The 23547-nt window shown below is 34.1% G+C and overlaps 2 protein-coding genes across 12 annotated transcripts in view; one reads left to right on the top strand and one right to left on the bottom strand.

Annotated features, from left to right (window-relative positions):
* The window catches only part of LOC128897126 (uncharacterized), a 37932-nt gene extending 22502 nt beyond the window's left edge, over positions 1–15430 (bottom strand). Inside the window, exons 1-10 of one of the 11 annotated variants that reach the window (XM_054160823.1) lie at positions 15112–15430; positions 14517–14938; positions 14090–14390; positions 13964–14014; positions 13750–13890; positions 9257–9927; positions 8802–9168; positions 4020–4185; positions 3362–3470; positions 2395–3224 (exon numbers count right to left, since the gene is read on the bottom strand). In XM_054160823.1, coding sequence (XP_054016798.1) covers positions 3148–3224; positions 3362–3470; positions 4020–4185; positions 8802–9168; positions 9257–9927; positions 13750–13890; positions 13964–14014; positions 14090–14390; positions 14517–14613 — 1980 coding nt within the window. In that variant the 5' untranslated portion in view covers positions 14614–14938; positions 15112–15430 and the 3' untranslated portion in view covers positions 2395–3147. Of the gene's footprint in view, positions 1–2394; positions 3225–3348; positions 4186–5676; positions 6246–8801; positions 9169–9256; positions 9928–13749; positions 13891–13963; positions 14391–14516; positions 14939–14967 lie in introns of those variants that run through there. The other 10 variants (XM_054160817.1, XM_054160820.1, XM_054160819.1 and 7 more) reach the window with 10 other exon arrangements.
* A 1828-nt stretch (positions 15431–17258) lies between these two features.
* On the top strand, positions 17259–23411 carry LOC128897136 (transmembrane protein 115). The gene is made up of 4 exons (XM_054160849.1): positions 17259–19904; positions 20054–20309; positions 20384–20560; positions 20905–23411. Exons 1-4 carry the CDS (start codon positions 19454–19456, stop codon positions 21107–21109), a joined length of 1089 nt encoding a protein of 362 aa, XP_054016824.1. The 5' UTR covers positions 17259–19453; the 3' UTR covers positions 21110–23411.
* Positions 23412–23547: the final 136 nt, after the last annotated feature.

Below are 23547 nucleotides of genomic sequence, written 5' to 3' on the forward strand. Positions count from 1 at the left end.
AAGCCTTGGACATTTTCGCTAAGGAAAAAGTTGTTCCAAATCACCCTTCGAACCACTCCTTTCAAGGTGTTACAACATTTTTCGGACTCCCTGTATATCTATAGAAACCCTGCACTTCAGTTTTATGAATTGTTCTAATAGATACTATGCGCATATTTTTCTACAATAAACGTTACATTTAGTGTGGATAATGAGTGCATATACTCTTTTTACGGACACAGCCCGCCAATGTAACCTATAACATGGCATTCATGATGTATTTGACGCATGCGCAGAGAGGACAAATATCTTTCTATAGCTTTCTCTCTCACACAGACTTTGGACACACTTTCGATGCTGACAATCCTCCTCCATGTCTATATACTTAAAGGTTACGACTAACATGGGCTCCATCATGTATAATATATATATATTCATATTCTTTCTTATTAGATATACTTATTCCAACTTACGTTGTCTTATAATCCTGTCATACAGAAAGCATTTTTATTTTTCGCCAACCGCTTGCGTTGACTCTTATCCATATAAAATGACAAGCATACATCCAGATTCACTTTTGTCCAAGCCTCAATTAATTTCAATAAATCGACTTCACTTGTTAACACGTTGGATGCCAAACTACTCGTGAAAATATAAATTTTCATATAAATGGGCCTATCACTTTGTTCCTACACAACTGAAACTTATTTTTGTTGAATTGAAACTAGTACTTTCCTTTGCAATTTCGCCAAATTTGTGAATTCTATGCAGGTTTATTTTCTTTAACATTTCATCTTCAAAATTAGTTGATTTAAGTTTTTAGTGAAAAGTCCTGCCACCCGTAAATGGGTGACGTGGGAGTCAACGTGTTAAGGCAAACCTAGTGTTAAATTCATAATTTCGACAACTTCGTAAAAGTTCCCAGCTTTGGTATTTTTTATCGAGTTTAATATCTTTTTATTCGACACCGTTTCTCTCCAGCTTGTGCTTCTATCAGCAGTATTTCGCCGGGTTCAGAATGTGCGCGCTTTCGTGTGGGAACTTGTAATCCAGAAAAATGGAGCAAGAAGGAGCACCAGTGTTGCTGGCGACTATATTTCAGGGAACTATGATAGTTAGTGAAAAAAAGTAAGAAACTTCAAATTTTCTTAATGCTATCCGAGATTAAATTTTTTGTTATTGTTTTTTGTTATTTAACTCTCCGGTACTTCGACCAGAAATCAACATAGAAGTAACATGATAAAAGTGGGAAAGTGGAACAAATTTAGACACTTTTTGGAATTAATATATTTAATAATTGATTAGTATATTAAGACATCATTAATGCCACGCACATTCTTTTTTAACTTGATTCACTCTAATCTCTTTCCCTTACACACTACCAACCTAACTCCCTCTCCACGCATACCAATCTTACTTCCTCTTCACGCATACCAACCTTCCTTGCTCTACCTCATTCCTAAACCAACTCTCACAGTAAATAACTTAGATAAATAAATTATTTTGTTATATGTTGGAATATTGTGACTGATTCTCACAATTATAGAATTACCGAAAAGAATACCAATTTGTCAGTTTTTGAACTTACATTTTACGATAGAAGACGGAGTAGAGTAGAAAATTCTTTGTTTTGCAATACACCGACTTAAAAGCAGGGCCGTATTAACAAAATTATGGGCCCTTTATTACATGTATTTTGTTTAGATATTGCAAATTAATAAAGAAAAAAGAGAAATCCAAGGGGCGCTACAGATAATTTTACCGAAAGGACGCCGAAGCTTACATTCGTGTGTATCTGTGCCACATATGTCAGTTTGGAAGGTTACTACCCAGTGTTGCCAACTTGGGGGTTTTGCCTCCAATTTAAAGGGGAAACGTATGAACGGGGATTTTTTTAGGGGCTTAAATTTTTTAGGGGGATTTTTGGGAGACATATTTTTTAGAATTTTTTAAGGGTTTTTTTAAATGTCAGCGCCATTCTTTAAGGTATTTGTTCCCCGTTAATATTTTGAATTAATTGACCATCTAGTTTAGGAGATATATGACACATGTAAATATTGTTATATTTTTACACATAGTGATACTTATTTATATTCAACTAAATTTTAAATAAAATATCTTTATTTGTGAAAAACTGTAATAAATAAATAAATAAAATATTTTAGGGGAAAACAAAAATTTAGGGATTTTTAAGCCAAATTTAGGGGTTTTTTAACTTGCGTCAGAGGCAATTGTTCTCTACTGGTTGGCAAAACTTTATAAGCAATAAAAATATGTTTGCTATTTTCATTTTATTGCTTATAAAGTTTTAAGGCCAAAATTGCAAAATCAGGCCTTGGAGTCGCATCCGCCAAAGTGTAACGAATATATTAAAACCAAAATTATTAGAAAATATTGCTTCTTTGCTTCAATATCCTTAACAAGAATCATGCTAGCCTAATCGCCCTGTCCTCGTCTCTCCTCCAATTGTTGTATCGCCCTCTCTGTCCTTATCTCGGAGTTTCCTACTTTTTCCGCAACTGTCGCTGAAGTCAACTCGGAGTTTGGCTCTGGGTCCTGCGCACCCTTAAGGAAGGAGGAAAATTGGAAAAAATGGTGCTACTTCCTTATTGCAGCACACTCCTCAATGTATAAAAGGACTCTACTTATTGAAAATACTGTGATAGGTAGGAACTTAGTTAACCTATCGTCGTCAAGAATTTTTGGTCTTTTCAGGTTGGAAAAATTCGACACATTCGTAACAAACTCGTAACTTGAGGTCCCGGCGTGCAACGTAAGCATGCATTACTTTAGAGCCACGACATCCCTGTCCGTCGTAGGGATCAGATACCTGTGCCAATAAAGAAGTAACTGCTGTTTCGGTTTTCGACCTCACAAGATCCCCACCAGCGACTATATTCTAGGGTTCATTAGTAACTTATTATCCCCAATTATACTAAAATACGACGCTTTTCGAACACACTATTTCGCAGACTGTGCTTTAATGTATGCATTATAAAAATAGCTTTGTACAAACTACTAAGGAAAAACTGTCACTTATAAATTGAAACAAAAGCGTTCGATAAGAAAACAACATCACAAGCAGACGAGAATATCTCCGTTACAGTTTAAGATACTACATTTGACCGAGTTTACTATTGTTGAACGTCTAAGGGTGGTTTAACAGCTTCACATGGGAGTCTGTAATGCTCCTGGTCCCACGCCATACCCATATCCTTGTGGTCCAAAATTTCGAACATAACATTCTAAATAGCCAAAAAATAAAAAAACAGATGGAATCTGTATCCTCAAAACTGTCTTAATCAACGATAATCGTCAATACGTAATACACAGAGATTTTCAAAAGGAAAGAGGATTATTTGCAAATTGTATACACACTAACGTTTACAGTAAATTTCTCCACAATTTTCTTGATACGTTAATGGCTCCAAGGGTTTCCTACAGCAGTAGCAGCTGAAGCATATATTGTGAAACGGTATGCCGGACACGATCTTATGGGAATAGAAACCAACGTAAGCGATAAAGAATAATAGTTAACAAGATTTAATTGCAAAGAGACTTACAAAAAGAAAACTACAGTAGGACTTGGATTAACCGACGCGATACGGACCACAGTAGGTTAGACAAATCCCTACCGAATAATCAAGATCTGAGGAGAAATTAATAAGTCCTTATTTTTTGTACAAAATAAACTCATCTGTCAATATGTGATTAACTCTGACTACTCTCGATAATTAAAAATTAAAAATAACGGCGAATCACAGATAAACTCGTAAGGAAAATTTTATCGATTATCGATAATTGCAGAATCACTACGTTTACCACATGTAGATAAAGTAGGTACTCTTAGTACACCGGATAATCGAACCCAAGTTAATCCAAGTCCTACTGTTAATTGGCATATAATTGGCATATATAATCTTTGCATACCTGACATGCATAAATATTCACGGTCTACTCATAAATCTCCTTTTTATTAACCTGGCTTTCGAAGTGTGATTTGATGGAAAAGTATGATAACTCGGATTACTTGAGATTACCTGCATTTCAGCTTGATACACTTTTCGTCCGCAGCGCTGGCAATCAAGACCTCCACCGAGGCACTCACATCCAACTTTCGGTCTGCAACACCCTTCATCGATAGTTTCCGCTCTGTCGGCGCTGCACCTTCTAACTCGATTCACGCGGCACACAGGACTCTTCGAACTAACCGCACAAATGATTATCACCGTTTAGGTTTAGGATCGATGTCCAAACTCGGAAAATATTTACAGTGAGTGTAGAAAGTATTCGTACCCTGATCAATTTCCAAGAAAACTATGTAAAATTGTAACTTATTAACTTTTTCTTTATTAACAATGATATTCTACATATTCTTGGAAATCTCTACGAAAAGATTATTTTGTATAAGTGAGAAATCAACAAGAAAACACAATAAATCGATAAAAATACAGAAGCAATAAGTATTCGTATAAGTGTTAAATTTTTAAAATTTCATTTTAAAAGAAAACGAAATTTACCTTAAACATTTCCTTTTGATTTTATAATTACTGCAACCTTCTAGGTATTAAATTAAATATCATGAATGTCGATGTTATTTGGGGTAGGACCTTCTTTCATTCTTTTATTAGAGCATTTTTTAAGTTATTTTTCCTAGAAATTTAATGTTTTCTAATTCCCACGAAGCAATAAACTGATGTGCTTATGTTACAATTTCTTGTTAATTTCGCAAATTACATAAACTAGTAATTATTGTTCGAACTATATTCTAGAGATTTCCGAAAATATGTAGAATATCATTGATTATAAAAAAAAGAAGTTAATAAACTACAATTTCACACAAAAGTTTTTTGGGAAATTGATCGATGTACGAATACATTCTACACCCACTGTATACACATAATATATATAATATTTATATATGGGACATTGCATGGCAAATCGATCACTTTTGAACACGACCATTTTTAATGTGGCTGAAAGGGTATAGCCGGATAAGGGGGTCAAAAGTGCCCTTGAGCCAAATTGATCAATGAACATATCAATTAATCGAGTGTTAAAGAAAGCATTTATGCCAAGTTTCAACCCCGTATCCTTACTGGAAGGGTAATTAGAGGGCAAAATGCAATTTACAGTTTAAGTTGTATATCTTTTGTTCCGCTGTATCAAAAATTTTGAAAAAAATTACAGGTATTCTACTTTATGGTGTGCATGTTTGTGAACTTTTTCAGAATTTTTCACTGCAAAATGGATTTTTTAAAAAATCGTGATATTTAAAAATAATTTTTTTTAATAGAAATTATAAAATGACCACGAATATATTTGTACATTGTTAGTCTTTTGTCATGATTATCAATCTATAATTTTTTCAGATTTTTGGAAGAGGTGGAACGATGTTGGAATAATCAAAAACCGATATTTGTTTATATTATTATCTTAATTTTTGATGTGACCATGATGATATTGTGACAGTTTTAATACCTTATTATCGTTATCAATATATAATTTTTTCAGATATTTTGTAGAGGTGTATCACATACAAAGAAATTATAATTCGATATTTCCTTTCGTGCGTAGAACAGTAATATATTCAGGTTTTTGATATTTTTACTGCATTGAATGGTTACTATATACATGTTCAAAATAGTATGTATCAAATAATATAAAACTTAAAATATTAGAAAAAATGTCGAAAAAGACCAATGAATACTTAATTTTTAGATGAGTCATTGTTGTGAATTTAGATATGCCAGGCTTATTCTATGGACTTGTTTTCTTTGCTATTGAGATTTTCAGTGGGTATTTTGTTATTTCGTTTATTTACGTTTATATTCAGGAGAACTTTTAGTTCTCATCGATTAACAGGAAATTCTGAGTTTCTTTTGCTTGTGAATAGCAATTGACGTATCATAAACCGATGGAGTTGGGTTTTCCTTGGGAAGGCTGGGAACGTAAGGTTGGGAAGTAAGGCTATTTTGAAGAGTCGTGCTGATATGGCCGGAACTGTTTATTTTATTGTATAAATAAAGAAAAGTGAACATTGTTCAAATGGATACGGGAGAAAAGTCAAAACTTACATACGGAATTTGATCGTAATTCTTAAAATCTTAACTTGTCCAATACATGTACAACTACTTTTAATATGCATACGACGACCATACGATGGAATAATATCAACTACCTGAATATATTACTCCTCTGCGCACGAAAAGTTAGAAAATATCGATTCAGAATTTTTTTGCATGTGATTCACCTCTCCAAAAAATCTGAAAAAAATTATATATATTGATATTATAGTATATTGATAACGATAATAAGTTATTAAAACTGTCACAATATGAACATGGTTACATGAAAAATTAAAATAATAATATTAACAAATGTCGGTTTTTGATTTCTCCCCAACATCGTTCCACCACATCCAAAAATCTGACAAAATTATAGATTAATAATCATAACAAAACTCTAACAGTGTAAACATATAAACGTGGCCATTTTATAATTTCTATTCAAAAAAATTTTTTTTAAATATCACGTTTTTTTTAAAAATCCATTTTGCAGTAAAAATTTTAAAAAATTCAAGAACACTTACGTCATAAAATAGGATATCTGTAATTTCTTTCCAAATTTTTGATACAGTACAACAAAAGATATACAGATTAAACTGTAAATTGCATTTTGCCTTGTAACTACCCTTCCAGTAAGGGTGTGGGGTTGAAATTTGGCACAAATGATTTTTTTTAACACTCTATTAATTGATATGTTCATTGATCAATTTGACTCAAGGGCACTTTTGACTCCCTTATCCGCCTATACCCTTTGTATATGTTACAGCACCCCACTAAACATCTTTTTGTGATTTTCTCAGATTTTTTTAATCAACCAAAAAAGAGTTACGAGTTTAAAAAAAAAATCAGCGTTTTTCTAAATGGCTATAACTCTTCCAAAAATTGACCAAATAAGATGTGCTTTTTTTCAAAATGTGCGTTTTTGAATGATCTTTACGATAAAATTACAAACAAAATATTTGAATTCATCTTTTATAACATTTGCGACGAATATCCCCCAAATACCGCGACCCGGCCATCCGCGGCATACTCGCGCAAGCGCAATCGCGAACGAAGCGACGCGCGCATCCACGGCGGCGCTAGCGTCGCCGCGAGAGACGGGTATATTAGGCCGCACGCGGGAAGCTGGAAGACAGTCCGTTCGGTGCTCCGACTTGAGAAGTCACCTGCTGACTAGGTGCCTCCAGTTAATAGGTGATATCCCGAGTACGACGCAACGAGTTGACTCTCGCTATAGCCCTGGTGCCCCAGGATACAGGGAGCTCCCGACCCCGAGGATCGACTATTAGCGCCCCGTAGTCGAAACGAAGAGTAGTTCCCAGTTTCTCCACGGTAGGCGCTCCGCCGTGAAAGAGACGGGATATCCCGCGCCGCGACCGCGACGACACCGTAGTATCAGGCAGTGGTTGCCAGATACCTGGCGCTCCAGGATTCGCCAACCTGCCCTCTTCACGGTAAGCGCACCACCGCGAAGAGAGCCGGCCGACCCCGTCCGCACACACCTACCCCGTGCGAGCCATACGACCGACCAGGCACTAGGCGCTCCGGTGCCTAGCCGTTCAAACGGCAATTGTACCCCTAACGGTAGGCGCTCCACCGTTAAGGGGACAATCGGTAATTGTAAATCGGGTAGCACCTGCACCAACACATACCCCCCGACACACCGCCGTAAACTTACATATAGGGTGCTCTGATTGTTATGTTTCAGGCTAACACTAAGGACCCGATCCCGTAGACCGAATGTCCGGTCATATTGTATATATAACTGTTCATTACTACTTTTCTCATTCATTAAACCATAATCTTAAGTTTTGTAAACGGCCTGATTTATTCAAACGACCCGTACCCTGACTTTCCATCTACAGCAAAATCCCTCGGTTACACATTTTTTGAATACAATGGTCTTCTTTACCTCTCTTAAGCTGGCAGGACCAAATCAGCAGAATCATATCGGACTTAGTGAAATATTTAGTACTTATTTTGTATTAATTTTTGCCACCAACAATAATTTTGTACCTCGTGCCGTTTTCGAAAAAATCGTGGCGCTGCTAGCTTAATATTAATATTACAATTTTCTTGAATATGGTAGCAGGCACAAAATTTATTTTGGTGGTACAAATTAGTATAAATTCAGTACTAAATATATCCGCTTTGATTTTTTCATTTATATTAATTTTAAACATTTTCAGCCTCTAGCTTAACGTTAAACTAGCAGCCCCACGAGTTTGTTGAAAACGGTAACAGGTACAAAATTTCTTTTGGTGGTACAAATTAGTACAGCACTAAATGTATCCACTTTAATTTTTTCATTTTTATTAATTTTGACGTGTGGTCCTGCTAGCTTAATATTAAGCTAGCAGCGCCACGATTTTTCGAAAACGGTACGAGGAACAAAATTATTGTTGGTGGTACAAATTAGTACAAAATAAGTACTAAATATTCCACTAAGTCCGATATGATTCTGCTGATTTGGTCCTGCCATCTTAAGAGAGTTGTTTTCTTTTTCTTTTTAGCTGTGGTACGGCCGGAGGTCTGGCTCCCCTACTCTATCAATAAAATCTCCATGTTCCGAATTCAATTGATTCAAAAGCCCCTGACAACAAGCAACCCGATGCTCACGCAGGAAAGCGTGTGTTACTCAAAACTTGCCATAACTACATCATGAAAACTAAGCGTGAGTGATAATTATTTTTCATGTCGAACATTCAGAAAACATTATATTTGACGTCAGCAACAAAATCGAGATTTCCTTACCGACAGTAGCACACGCTACCGCCACTTGGACAACAAGTTCCACATTTTCTGCTGCAACAGCAAGATGGTTGCGGGGGACATGGTCGCGGTGGAGAACAAGGCGAACAAGGTCTGCAAGGTGGAACCGCGCAAGGTCTCGACGGCATACACGTTTGTCCAGGCTTTCCACAACCACCGCGACATCCGCTTCCGCAACATCCACTACCGGCGCAGGTCTGGGGCTCTTTCGTGCACGACGGACGACATCTGATGATCGTTTTCTTGCAAATCGGCCGTTCGTTCGCCAGAGAGCAGCAAGCCCGTCTATCGCTGCACGGCGATGAACAGGTTGAACAGGATGGAATAACGCGACAAGGTTCCGGTTCTCCTAGAGAACAAAAGTCTCATTTTCGTTTATATTAAAATTTCTTCTTGGAAAATCGACTCTGATCAATTTACAGTTGCGAAATTCTTACTTTTCATGCAGTGGACGCAAGGACTTTCTACCACTTTAACTACTCCACAAGCGACTTTAGGACGAGGTGCGCATGGTCCACACACACCTCCGCATCCCCCCCTCAAACGTTCGTTATCGTCAAGCACGTTCGACGAATTCGAACAATTTTGATGATCGCAAGCCATGACGTCCTCCCTCGACGACGCATCGTCTTTCTCGTTCATTATTCTGTACCCACGTGGCTCCGAGTTGTCTTGTTCACAGTTCTTCTCGGTGTCATTGCATTTGTTCGACGTCTCTTCGCCGTCGTCGTAACACTCCGAAGCACATTTCTCAAAATGCATCCTGCTGGTGTCCTCCGTTTGTCTCAAATCGACATTTTCGTATCCGCCGTCGTGTTTACCAGCCGGTTCGTCCGCTTGCCAAATGTCGTACGAATCCTTGAATTCCTCGTTACCGTCGTTATTGCAGCAAGGCCTACGACGAACATCCTGCATTTTCGTGATACAATTCTGCTCGTTTTCGCGCGTATCCCCGAAGACGACGTCGCAGAACGAGACTCGTCGTCGGGAAGGCAACGGACTTCGAGGCGGCGGTACCGGCGGATACGTAAACTTTCGTCTTGGTGGAATTTCGTATTTTTTAATTTTATTAGTCCAATCGGTAGTCGTCGCTCGAGTTTTGTCTGCGCTGGAAATATCTACGCTAAGAAAACTTTATATCGTTGTACCGTAGCCGTGCTGGCAAGGGCATAGCCGTATAAGGGGGTCAAAAGTACCCTTGAGCCAAATTGATCAATGAACATATCACTTAATAGAGTGTTAAGAAAAACCATTTGTGCCAAGTTTCAACCCCGTGACCTTACTGGAAGGGTAGTTACAGGGCAAAATGCAATTTACAGTTTAAGCTGTATATCTTTTGTTGTACTGTATCAAAAATTTTGAAAAAAATTACAGATATTCTACTTTATGACGTACGTGTTTGTGAATTGTTTTAGAATTTTTCACTGCAAAATGGATTTTTAAAAATAATTTTGTTTAATAGTAATAAAATGACCACGTTTATATTTTTACACTGTTAGTGTTTTGTTATGATTACACTAGTTTACAGCCAAAATGTACATTCAATGCCACAATTTTTTTCTTATGTATTTTGGCCTACTAAACTCGAAAATCACAAGAAAAAGTTTTTCTATGGATAGGTTTTTTTTATATGAATTTTTGCATTTTTTTCGATTCTTTTCTGACATACCTTCACATTCTAGACCATATCTCGAGTTAGAAACGTCCGATTTAGTCGCGCAAGACGCCATTTGAAAGGTAATCGAATTTTCAACAATTGTTTTTTAGGTAAACCTTACATTTAGGGGAGGCAGCTACGATGACCCTGACCTTGACATATGTTGTCAAGGGCACTCTCCTGAGTAACACCCAAGAGGTTTTAGCCATCGGACGTTTTTTATTAAAAAGCTATTAGCATATAAAAATCATACATTTACATATTCGAACACGCTATCTATAGCATATAAAAACACACTGCAACGGTTCAAACTTGTTAAGAGACCTTGTATCACGCACGATCTTTACTCATACAGTGAAAATACGGGGGTCCGGGTGCCTGCCCCCGGTCCGGGGTTTGGGGGCGGAGACTACATTTGGTTTCTCATCAGAGAAACGAACCCAACGAATGACAGAAGACAAAGCAAAGGCTGAAATTATTTCATACAAAATTAATTAAAAAATACAGAAACAGAGTAAAATTGGGATTTTTGTACCTTTACTCAATTGTTCCTAACTCCGGTATTTATCCATAGATTTTTTTCAATAACAGCTGGTTTTCTTCGTAAAAGTGTGATCTATACATAAACTATAAGAAACTGGACATAATTTGAAAATTTCTATTTTTCCATGGCGATGGAAGAAATATTCATGTTCTATTTTAGCAGAAAAAATCAAAGTTTCTCATATATATTGGCTCAATTGGAAAATAATGTTGAAAGCAATTGTTGGAAATTTGATTACCTTTCAAATGGCGTCTTGCGCGACTCAATCGGACGTTTCTAACCCGAGATATGGCCTAAAATGTGAACGTATGTCTGAAAAAAATCGAAAAAAATGCAAAAATTCATATAAAAAAACCTATCCATAGAAAAATTTTTTCTTGCGATTTTCGAGTTTAGTAGGCCAAAATACAGGAGAAAAAATTGTGACATTGAATGTACATTTTCTTTTTATTTTGTAAACTAGTGTTATAAAATGGCCACGTTTATATGTTTACACTGTTAGAGTTTTGTTATGATTATTAATCTATAATTTTGTCAGATTTTTGGATGTGGTGGAACGATGTTGGGGAGAAATCAAAAACCGACATTTGTTAATATTATTATTTTAATTTTTCATGTAACCATGTTCATATTGTGACAGTTTTAATAGCTTATTATCGTTATCAATATACTATAATATCAATATATATAATTTTTTTCAGATTTTTTGGAGAGGTGAATCACATGCAAAAAAATTCTGAATCGATATTTTCTAACTTTTCGTGCGCAGAGGAGTAATATATTCAGGTAGTTGATATTATTCCATTGTATGGTCGTTGTATGCATATTAAAAGTAGTTTTACATGTATTGGACAAGTTAAGATTTTAAGAATTACGATCAAATTCCGTATGTAAGTTTTGACTTTTCTCCCGTATCCATTTGAACAATGTTCACTTTTCTTTATTTATACAATAAAATAAACAGTTCCGGCCATATCAGCACGACTCTTCAAAATAGCCTTACTTCCCAAGGAAAACCCAACTCCATCGGTTTATGATACGTCAATTGCTATTACGTCAAAAGCAATTGCTATACGTCAAAAGCAAAAGAAACTCAGAATTTCCTGTTAATCGATGAGAACTAAAAGTTCTCCTGAATATAAACGTAAATAAACGAAATAACAAAATACCCACTGAAAATCTCAATAGCAAAGAAAACAAGTCCATAGAATAAGCCTGGCATATCTAAATTCACAACAATGACTCATCTAAAAATTAAGTATTCATTGGTCTTTTTCGACATTTTTTCTAATATTTTAAGTTTTATATTATTTGATACATATTGATACATACTATTTTGAACATGTATATAATAACCATTCAATGCAGTAAAAATATCAAAAACCCGAATATATTACTGTTCTACGCACGAAAGGAAATATCGAATTATAATTTCTTTGTATGTGATACACCTCTACAAAATATCTGAAAAAATCATACAGTGGATGTAGCAAGTATTTGTACAGCGATCAATTTCTAAAAAAACTGTATAAAATTGTAATTTATTAGCTTATTTTTTATAAACAATGACATTCTACATGTTCTAGGAAATCTCTAGAATAGATTACAAAAAAAAATAGCTATTTATGTAAGTTGCGAAATTAACAAGGAAAAAACAATTAATCGTTAGAAGTGTTAAAGCAATAAATATTCGCACAACTGTTTAAAAGTACTTTCCTGGAAATTTGATGTTTTCTAATTCTCACGGAGCAATAAACTAATGTGTTTACGTTACAAACTCTGCTGTAAATGGTTCGGCATAAGAATCGTACAAATACTTATTGCTTCTATACTTTTACCCACTTTTCGCATTTTTTTGTTAATTTCACAAATTATATTAACTAGTAAATGTTGTTTGAACTATATCTATCTTAGAGACTTCCGAGAATATGTAAAATATCATTGATTATAAAAAAAGAAGTTAAGAAACTACAATTTCGCACAAAAGTTTTTTTGTAAATTGATGGGTGTACGAATACATTCTACACCCACTGTATATTGATAACGATAATAAGCTATTAAAACTGTCACAATATGAACATGGTTACATGAAAAATTAAAATAATAATATTAACAAATGTCGGTTTTTGATTTCTCCCCAACATCGTTCCACCACTTCCAAAAATTTGAAAAAATTATAGATTAATAACCATAACAAAACACTAACAGTGTAAAAATATAAATGTGGTCATTTCATCATTTCTATCAAGAAGAATTATTTTTAAACTTTTCGAATTTTTTAAAAATCTATTTTGCAGTGAAAAATTCTGAAAAAGTTCACAAACATGTACACCATAAAGTAGAATACCTATAATTTTTTTCAAAATTTTTGATACAGCGGAACAAAAGATGTACAACTTAAACTGTAAATTGCATTTTGCGCTGTAACTACCCTTCCAGTAAGAGTACGGGGTTGAAACTTAGCACAAATCGTTTTTTTTAACACTGTATTAAGTGATATGTTCATTGATCAATTTGGCTCAAGGGCACTTTTGACCCCCTTATACGGCTATACCCTTTAGTACGAAGTAAACGGTAAAAGAAAAGTTTGATTTTACAATATCCGATGTAACCTATGTTACCGACCTCTTACTTATCGAAACTGAATAAGGATAATAGTCTGTTATATCCAATAATTTAGCAATTTCTTAGCAAATCGAGGCATAAAGAATTGGCGAAACATTTCGTACCTTAGCGAAGGGTCTGTGACGTCGATTTCATTATTGCTAAGCGAAGACTTCAACTCGGACAGGTCGCTTTCTTGTTGCCGTACTTCGTATGGACAGTCTTTCGCGATAACGGTATTCTTCTGCGGCTCCAGTGGTAGTGTACTATTAAAACGAAAGTTTTGTTAACAAATGGAGTTTTAGAACAAGTAGGAATGTATCGATGATGGATTTGAACCTGCGAAACTTTGAATGCTGTCGATTGTACCATGTGGTCACTGCAGTAGGGCTGGGTGGAGGATCACAAACTGTTGTCATCAAATTGGCAATACCTAGATTTGCACATTCGTTTTCTAAGAAATACCTTTTCTCTTCGTCTAAAGAAACGTTTGTCTCTTCAACTTCACTACCTCCGCCACGAAGTCTACACGCGTCGAATTTGCAATGTTGTTTTCTACTTAACGACACGTTATCGATAGAACTTTGACCGCTACACCGGTAACAGTTCAACGAGTCCTGAGCTGAAAGCTTTACGGTTGCAGGCGAGTTAGGTATTCCTTTGATTTCATGATTTACGGTTGATAGATGAACGTAGCAACTCTTGCAAAATAATTCACCGAGATGAGTCACCACGCTGCAACTATTCAGCAATTTTCGACAGTTACCTACGGAGCATTACAAATTTCTCTATTACTATCTTACTCGATCGATACACAAAAATTCGTAAGATGTTCAAAGAAAATAAAATTAATATATATTAAATTTGTTAAACGAAATTTTGCGATACTAACGACAGGAAAAGCAAAACGTATGCCAGACTTTTCCTAGAGCCAATTTTTCTTCTGCGAAGTAAACCTCGCGATTACAGCGTGGACAAACTCCAGGCATTTATCGATCGGCCCTATTTACTTCTTAAAATATTTCATAATACATGTCACAGATGCTCCAATTCGTATTAGTAAGTGCTATTTATAGTAAATGTTCTTTGTAAATGAGATTTTTTTCCGTCACTCGCTTTAAACGCGTTTTGGCATTCGTGAACATCCACAGTATAATTATCCAACAAACGGTAAATTTCGCACATCGTCAAACTTTCTAATACTCGATCGTATTGATAATTTTACTTAAAGGAAGACATTCGTTGATGCCTTTAACAATTTATACCAATTCGCCAAAAAGGGTTGAAAACGTTGAACGTCAATTACTGATCGACCTAAAATAAAATAAAACACGATTACTTACGCATGCGAGACGATAATATCGAGATTTCGACTGCAAGCAACATCAGTATTCAGCAATTCAAGTTTTTTCAAGGTGAACCGACAGCTCCTTTCAAATGCATATCAGCTTGTTGAAACACATTGGCCATTTTAACACTTTATCGACCGGTAGTCGATTAATCGACTTTTTGTCCCCAACGCTCACTGACCGGTAACTGCTACGGTAACTAGCAAGTATTTGTTATTTTGAATTGAGATACAAGTTGCTTTGCTCTGTAAGCTCTCGTATCTAGAGACGCGGTAGCATCTCGACGTCAAGTACATGAAAAATTACCTGTCACCGCGTATATACTGGCGTTGGAGCTACCACGTATCTTTTACAGGAGAGATGGACCATTCCAACCTAACCTGACATTTCTTTCATGAATATCTCAACACGCCTGCAATATTTTCTAAATTTAAAGGCATTTTTCTCATGTAAATCGCACATAAGCTTTCGAATAAAACCAAAATCAATAAAATCGGTCCACGAACGACAGAGATATTATAATATCATATCATGAATGTGTCAAAAACTGCAACATTTTTCTTTTCCTTTGACAAGGAATTTTTCGTCAACACTTAGCCAATAGAAGCTAAGGCCGTTCGTCGATTCGTCGACTCTCGGTATCAGTCGGCAAGGCTCGTCGGTCGGAATTGTAATATGGCTGTTACTCATGCCGCTCGTTCATTTTTAACCTGTAACTGTCAGTTTGAATTTGTGAAATTTGGTTTCTTGCAACAAGACTTTCTGACATGCATTGTGCGTACTCTTGAAAACTCAAAGGACTGAAACTGGAATTATAACACAATAAAGTGTGCGTTACTAATAGTGGATCTCTTTGTACATTTTCCCACTTTATTTATTAACATTTAAATTTGTTACAACAAGATTTTCTGCCACGCGTTGTGCATACTTGTGAATTTTACTCTAATACAATAAATTGTGCATTACACATAGTGGATCCCTTTCTTTATTTCTCATTTCATGTTTAACATTTCAATTTCTAGCAACAAGACATTTTGCGATGCGTTGTATGTACTTTAGAAACATAAAAGACTGTAACTGGTATTATAATATAATAAATTGTAGGTTAGAAATAGTGTAGAACTCTTTTTTCATTTCATACTTCATTTTTAACATGTAAGTTTGTTACAATAAGACTTTCTGCATTGCGTTCTATGTGCTTTTGAAAACTTAAGGGACTGAATCTGATATTGTAATATAGTAAATTGTGCATTACTCGTATGACATTAATTTTATTTGTAAATAACACATACAAACCTTATTTTACTTGCAAATTAATGTAGAACTTAAAATAAAAATACATTTGTCTTCTATTATAGTAAGCTTAGAGTCTACAATATACATAATGTGTCTGAAGCCAGATATAGGAAAGAGATCAGCTACAGTCCTTTCAGTTTCCAAAAGTATACAGAACGCATGGCAGTAAGTTTCAATGCAAGAAATTTATTAAAGAAAAAATGTAATCACTTTATCAGTAACATTTAAATTTCCTGCAACAAGACTTTCTGTCATGTGTCATGCGTACTTTTGAGAACTTAAAGGACTAAGTCTGACCTCTCTTTTTATATATTATTGTAATACAATAAATTATCTATTACAAATAGTGGATCTCTGTTCCTTTTCTCATTTTCTCATTATTTAAATTTGTTACAAGACTTTCTGCCATGCGTTCTGTGAACATATGAACTGTATTTTAATACAATAAATTGTGCGTTAGAAATAGTTGATCTCTGTATTCATATCTCATTTCTTCTTTAATAAATTTCTTGCAGTGAGACATCCTGTCATGCGTTCTCTATACTTTTGAAACCTTAAAGTATTCAAACTGATCTCCCATTTTCTATTATTTGAAGTCATTCACTATACAAATTATCTTTGTAAAAAGAAGTGAGATCCCCATAAAAAACTTCGAAAAAGTAAAAAAATTACGCCAAGTACATGAAAAAGTGGAGGACTTAAAGAGTAATCATAGAAAAATCGAAGATCCCCCCCCAAAAAATTCGAGAAAGTAGAAAAAGATGTGAAATCGAAATGAGCAGCCAGTTCATGAAAGTCCTTTTCGGTAAAGCGCAAGGTGACACTGTGTAACATAATATCAAATTCGGTGCTTTCCAACTATGCGCAGCTAAAATGCTGTGTTCAACAGTGCAGACGTTCAGACCCTAATGACAACTCATGTAAACTGACTGCTCCGCACTTTGGCGATGAAATGAAGCTAAATAGTGTATCAACCACAAACTGAGACTGTGTAGACATTTGCCTAGATGTCCGTGGCCTGGAAGTCAAATACTTGGCGTAGCCAGGCAAGGTCAAAGTTTTGATGAATAAGAATTATTTTAAAATGTAAAATAATGAAAATGTATTCATATTGTCGGCGTTTTAAACTGACAAATTATGTGAATGTCTGCGAGAGAGAAAGTATGGGTATTGATGATCTGAGAATCCTTTGCCTGGCCACGCCAAGCATTTGACTTCCAGGCCATGGACATCTAGACAAATGTCTACACAGTCTCAGTTTGTGGTTGATACACTATTTAGCTTCATTTCATCGCCAAAGTGCGGAGCAGTCAGTTTACATGAGTTGTCATTAGGGTCTGAACGTCTGCACTGTTGAACACAGCATTTTAGCTGCGCATAGTTGGAAAGCACCGAATTTGATATTATGTTACACAGTGTCACCTTGCGCTTTACCGAAAAGGACTTTCATGAACTGGCTGCTCATTTCGATTTCACATCTTTTTCTACTTTCTCGAATTTTTTGGGGGGGGATCTTCGATTTTTCTATGATTACTCTTTAAGTCCTCCACTTTTTCATGTACTTGGCGTAATTTTTTTACTTTTTTAATTTTTGTACAATTCGCAGTGCCAGGAAAGATCGGCTGCCGAGCGGTCGGTGAAAAAGGCATAGGATGTTGAACCGCTACCGGTCGGTAAAATGTTAAGATTGTATTTTATATTGCACTCCGAACCAGTCTGGACGTTGCCTATCAGCTACTCAACGCTACTTTGTGGCAAAAACGATGATATACAGACCCTCGTTTTATTTAATATGATTTTGGAACTAACATATTGTAGTCCGCCACCATCGTAAATCTGTTTTACCGACTGGGTATGGCTACAAGCCAATGGCGTCGAAAGTGTCAGTTAAATACGGTAAAATCTCACTTGTAACTGCTCATAACTTCTGACCTAGTCTCGCCTTAAAACTAACATTTCCGGATTTTTCTTGACAAAATCTACAGGATTATGTAAAAGAAACTTAAAAATTTTAGGTCCGCCAAAGTAAAGTGCAGCCTTAATTTATTTTGAAAATACCATATTAGGTCATTGTAAATAGGCAAATCCTAGAAATGTTAATATAAATAACAATAGAAAATTTAAAAAAATATTCTTACTATAGCAAAACTTTGAAAATTGAACAAGTGTTTTTTTTTATTTAAGCTTCTATGAAACTATATGACAAATGAGAATTATATGTCGTTACATAGATTTATACATAATAAAATTTATCTTATATCCGAGAGTAAACACAGAGTACTTGTTCTTATTTGAACATTATGTTTCAAATATTTAGAGCATTTTTTTTTAACGTATAGATTACACCCTTTTATGAATGTACATAAGTGAGAACACGCTTTACTGTTGGGTTTATGAACTAAGAGTCTTGTATTCATTGGAAAAAATTAAACAATTATTAAAAATTCATTGTCATAGAAAGTTTCATCAAAATATTTCATTGATTTTGTCAAAAGCACACAATTCTCTTTATTTCTGTCACTGAAAAAGAATTCGTCTGGAGCAAGTCAAGTGAAAACTACAATTCAATCCGAAGCACCTTAAAAACTTAACCCTTGAGTTAGATTCATACTGTTACACATCTTTGAAAATCATTTTATTTCTTGTTCTTTCATCAGACTATAACTCTGACTTTCTCAAATCGATTGCCAAAAAAATCGTCTATCAGTTTTTTTTTTTTAATTATATTATTTAAAGTCGCATACCTCCTTAGGGTATTAGCGATCACAGCTGTAAGGTATATTTGGATTTAAATGGAGGTTAACATATAATATATCATGTTGAACTTATAGTTTTAATCATTGTCTCATATGAGGTTAATCATTCCCATTTCTTTTAGAAAAGTTTGAATTTTAATGAATTGAAGAAGTCGTGAATTGTTGTTGAATAGTCCTTGGTTATTTTTCTATTTGTCCAGACAATCAACGCTCTTCCATATACGATACATTTTTCATATTTACCAAACAGGGAAATCGTAATTCGCATTTTACTGGCGAACCCATGAAGACATGAAGTGACATGAAGGCAGTCAATGTGGGTCTGATAAACTTATACTTGTAGCTTGTAGCAAACGTCAAGTCGCAGCTCGCAGCGCAAGTGGCACTTTGATTCAAAGGAAAGAGGTTAAGGGGGCTGCTCGGAAGAAATGGCAGCAATAAAGGGCCTAGGTAGAAATATCCCCTATCTGAGACAACAATTCGCTGCCCTCTTAGGAAACACCAGTACCAGTGTGAAATTCATATGCGTCGTAGTCCTGTTTTCCTATTGCCTTTCCTTTTCCTCGGAAGCGGTACGTCTTCTGAGCGTGACACCAGGTCACTTACTGCCTCCAGCTTTTTGGATATGGACAGCGTTTACCTTCTGTTTCCTCGAGATACACTTCTGGGAAGTATGCGTGGACATTGTCACAGTAGGGCTTTGCGGTAAATTGATCGAACCTCTGTGGGGTGCGATGGAAATGATGACTTTTTTCGCAATCGTTAATTTTGGCGTCGCAGTCCTGTCAGCCCTATTCTACTTATTTCTATACATGTGTACCAATGATCCAGATTTACTGTTCGACATACACATCCATGGATTGACTGGATATATTGCTGGTATAGTTCTAATGCGTGATCATTTTTGTTGTCAGCTACCTATCGATACCGCATGCATGTTATCGATATTTTAAATAATTAGATAAAAGTGAAAAATAGCATATAAAATTGGTTAGCGTAATGACAATATTGTTTACGTTTTCTTGTAGGTGTTGCGGTAGCTGTGAAACAAATAATGCCAGATCATATTTTAGTTAAAACACCGATAGGAAAGTTTACGAACAGAAATATACCATTAATGGTTTGGATTTTGGGAGTGTTATTATGGCTTTTTGGATTATTGGAAGGTACTAATCCTACTATGTTTCTCAGTGGTTTATTGATATCGTGGATATACCTTAGATTTTATCAGAAACATAACAATGGTACGCGTGGTGACATGGCAGACAATTTTACATTTGCAAGGTACATTGTAAATTAATTATTTTCTGATAGGTTCAAGTTTATATTTATTCTTGTAATGATAATTTTGATTGTAGTTTTTTTCCAAATGTGTTGCAACCACCAATAGCAGTTGTGAGTAATACGATACATGGTTTCTTTGTACGTATTGGAATTTGTAGAAAGGTAGTTAGAAGATTCGATATGTCCAATGCACCTCCTGGTCTGACTATTAACCTTCCTGGTATTGATCCACATGACAGTGAAAGAAGAAGGTTTGTTGTGTTTTTAAATAACATTTTGTTAAACAGTTATATACAATATCAGACAAATGACTATGTTATGATATTTCGAATTGTTGTTTGTCTGCTGTTAAATCACTAAAATGATTTATTGATAATGTAATAATAAATAATCTTAGAAAATTTAATAAGTTTTAGTAAAAATATAGATTTCTGAATAAGAAACGAAAATGTGAGCATTGTAAACATTGTATTTAAAATGGTCCAGTACTGTATGTAGTATAGTAAAATCAAAAATGCTAACAATTTAATCATTTTAAAATTAAATTTTAACATAATAGCATTTGTATATTACACATAATTTTAATCATTTTCAGGCAATTAGCGTTAAAAGCTTTAACTGAAAGGTTAAGTAAGGATCATGCAAAGCCATGGCAACAAGATCGAACTAAGAAACATTCTCCAATTCCTCCTGCAGTTTCGATTCCAATACCTGAATCTACTACACCTAAACCTCTTGCATCACCTCTTATCCCACAAGTTAGTGTAAACATACATAATCACGCTTCTACTAATACGTGATTACATCAAACAGACTGATTTCAATAAGTATATGTATAAATGTGTTAGGAAACTTCTAAAGAAATTGTTTTTTGAAATATATTGATAATATGGCCGTTTCTAGTAAGATCTTTCTGGATAAGGAAAAAAACGTAAGAAAGTATTAATAGCAAATGTTTTCAACATTGCACAGTTATCGAAAAAGCACTCAGCTATTAATTATACCTGGATAAATCCAAAGAACAAAATATAATACTCAAGCGGTGCCTTGGTATTCATAGCTTTTAATCAGTTCTTATATCCATCCTTAAAAATCAGTCCTTAAAAACGTAAATATTGAGTTGGTTTGTTCTTTGGTATTATCAAAAAGTATTAAGTAATTTGGTGAAATACATTGAATATAACTACGCGTATATATTTTAAAAACATTTCGTAAAATTTTAATTATAAATTACATGAAGAAAACAAACAAATTTTGTTTCAATTTACAACTACGGGGTAATTATAAAACGTAGGATATACGTATAATTTGTGATATTTTTATTATGTACTGTTATGGTTTAAATGATTTTCAAAATCTGTCTATTTATTGTAGAGCCATATTAACAATAATACAATATACAGTCTTTAGAGGATTCTTAAGCAAAACAAATGTGACGAAATCAATTTTTCTAACTTGTGATTCTATTTTCCAACAAAATCGTTGTCTTGAAACTAAGATCTATGAACACTATTTATGTAACTGAGTAACATCGATAAGTGATAAATAATGTAAATGCTTCTAATAAGAACATAGATGTCGATGCTGCATAATTGTAGTATTATTTTATCTTCGATATTGTTCAGTGATAACTGGAAGATACACGTGCATTACTATTAGTAGTGAATAAAAAAAAACAGTCCAGCTTCCAGTAGAATGTTACAAAATAATTTAATTAGAGACAGATTGAATTTTGAAAAAAACGTTACTACTTCTTTAATGCTATTTTACAAATTATTTTATACCATTGGGATTGCAATTCTATATTTTGTACAGCGTAAAACGTTAATATATAATACATACATACATTGAAATCAGATGATTATAGAACACAAATATTTGCAGCTTGTTTCAAAGTTATGATTTCTTTCTGTCAAAAATATTTTTAAAAATATATTTTATTTTTTTTATAACAAGAAATCATTTTTATCAGATATAAGTCACCGTTCTCATTCTTTTTTTATTTACATCACTATTTTTTTAATGCTATTAATTATTTTTCAAAATTAGACAACATTTATTTGACACAAATAATTAACTGCGATTAATTTTTTCCAGTTTGCTTTTAGGATCCTATTTATATTTGTATCTAAGTATATGCTACAGATAATTTCAAATCCATTCCTCAAAACTTTGACTTAAATTTTCTTTAAATCATTAAGTATATTCAATGTTTCGTTCAATTTTTGTTTGACATACCACACGAATGATGGATATAGATCCAGTTGCTTTTTAATTACAAGTATTTAAACAGTGTGACATCATATCATAATTATTTTTCTACTTCGTACAATGTAACAATCAACAGCTGTGCCACAAATACATGTTACAACTTTTTTTTTGCCATGTGTACCACATTCTCAAACAATTGTTAAACATTGATCACTATAGTTTAAACATATTATTTAAAAAAAAGTATATATATAGAAAGGTGAATGGAAAGTAGTTCATATAAATGTATAGCAATGTGGATATTTCATATATAAATTGTAAATACAATGAGGCATGATGTAAAATGCGAAGGGAACAAGACTCTATAAAGATGCAGTGATTGTAGACATATTGACATGTGTGTGATAATGGAGTAAGATTAAAAACTATTTTTATGTATGACATAGATATGTCGTTTGAGAATGTATGTTATCCACATTTTGGCCTTCCACTTAAATAAAATTTATATAAAAAATTTTTAAGTACTTTTATTATAAGATTTTTAGTCAATTAATATTTATTATTATAAATATGACTAGAGCTGAAAAGCGAAAGGCCAGAATTAAGTGTGCGGATAAATGAATATTTGTTGATTTCACTAAATATATTTTAAGTACCCAATGTAATAATTACACATTATATATATGTACATGTTATATATAATGAGTTTTGTACATACGTTAAAATCGTTAAATCCTGTACAATATTAAATTCTACCGAAAAATTTGTATTCCCTATTTTCCTATATCGTATATGGAACGAGATAACGAATATTAACTGCTTTGCAATATATGTAATAATAGAAATATTAATTTGGGCTATTAATATTATATTGAAAATTTAATTTATATAATTATAATTTTTAGTAATCTGTTAATTGTACATAAATAATAAGTATAAAACATTTTGATATTAATTAAAAAAAGAAATATTTAATATTTTCTAACAAACCCTTTCTAAGAAACCACACACCTGAGAGTAGGAAATA

This window comes from Hylaeus anthracinus, unplaced genomic scaffold (assembly GCF_026225885.1).
Source record: "Hylaeus anthracinus isolate JK02 unplaced genomic scaffold, UHH_iyHylAnth1.0_haploid 11980, whole genome shotgun sequence".
In the NCBI taxonomy this organism is placed as follows: Eukaryota; Metazoa; Arthropoda; class Insecta; order Hymenoptera; family Colletidae; genus Hylaeus; species Hylaeus anthracinus.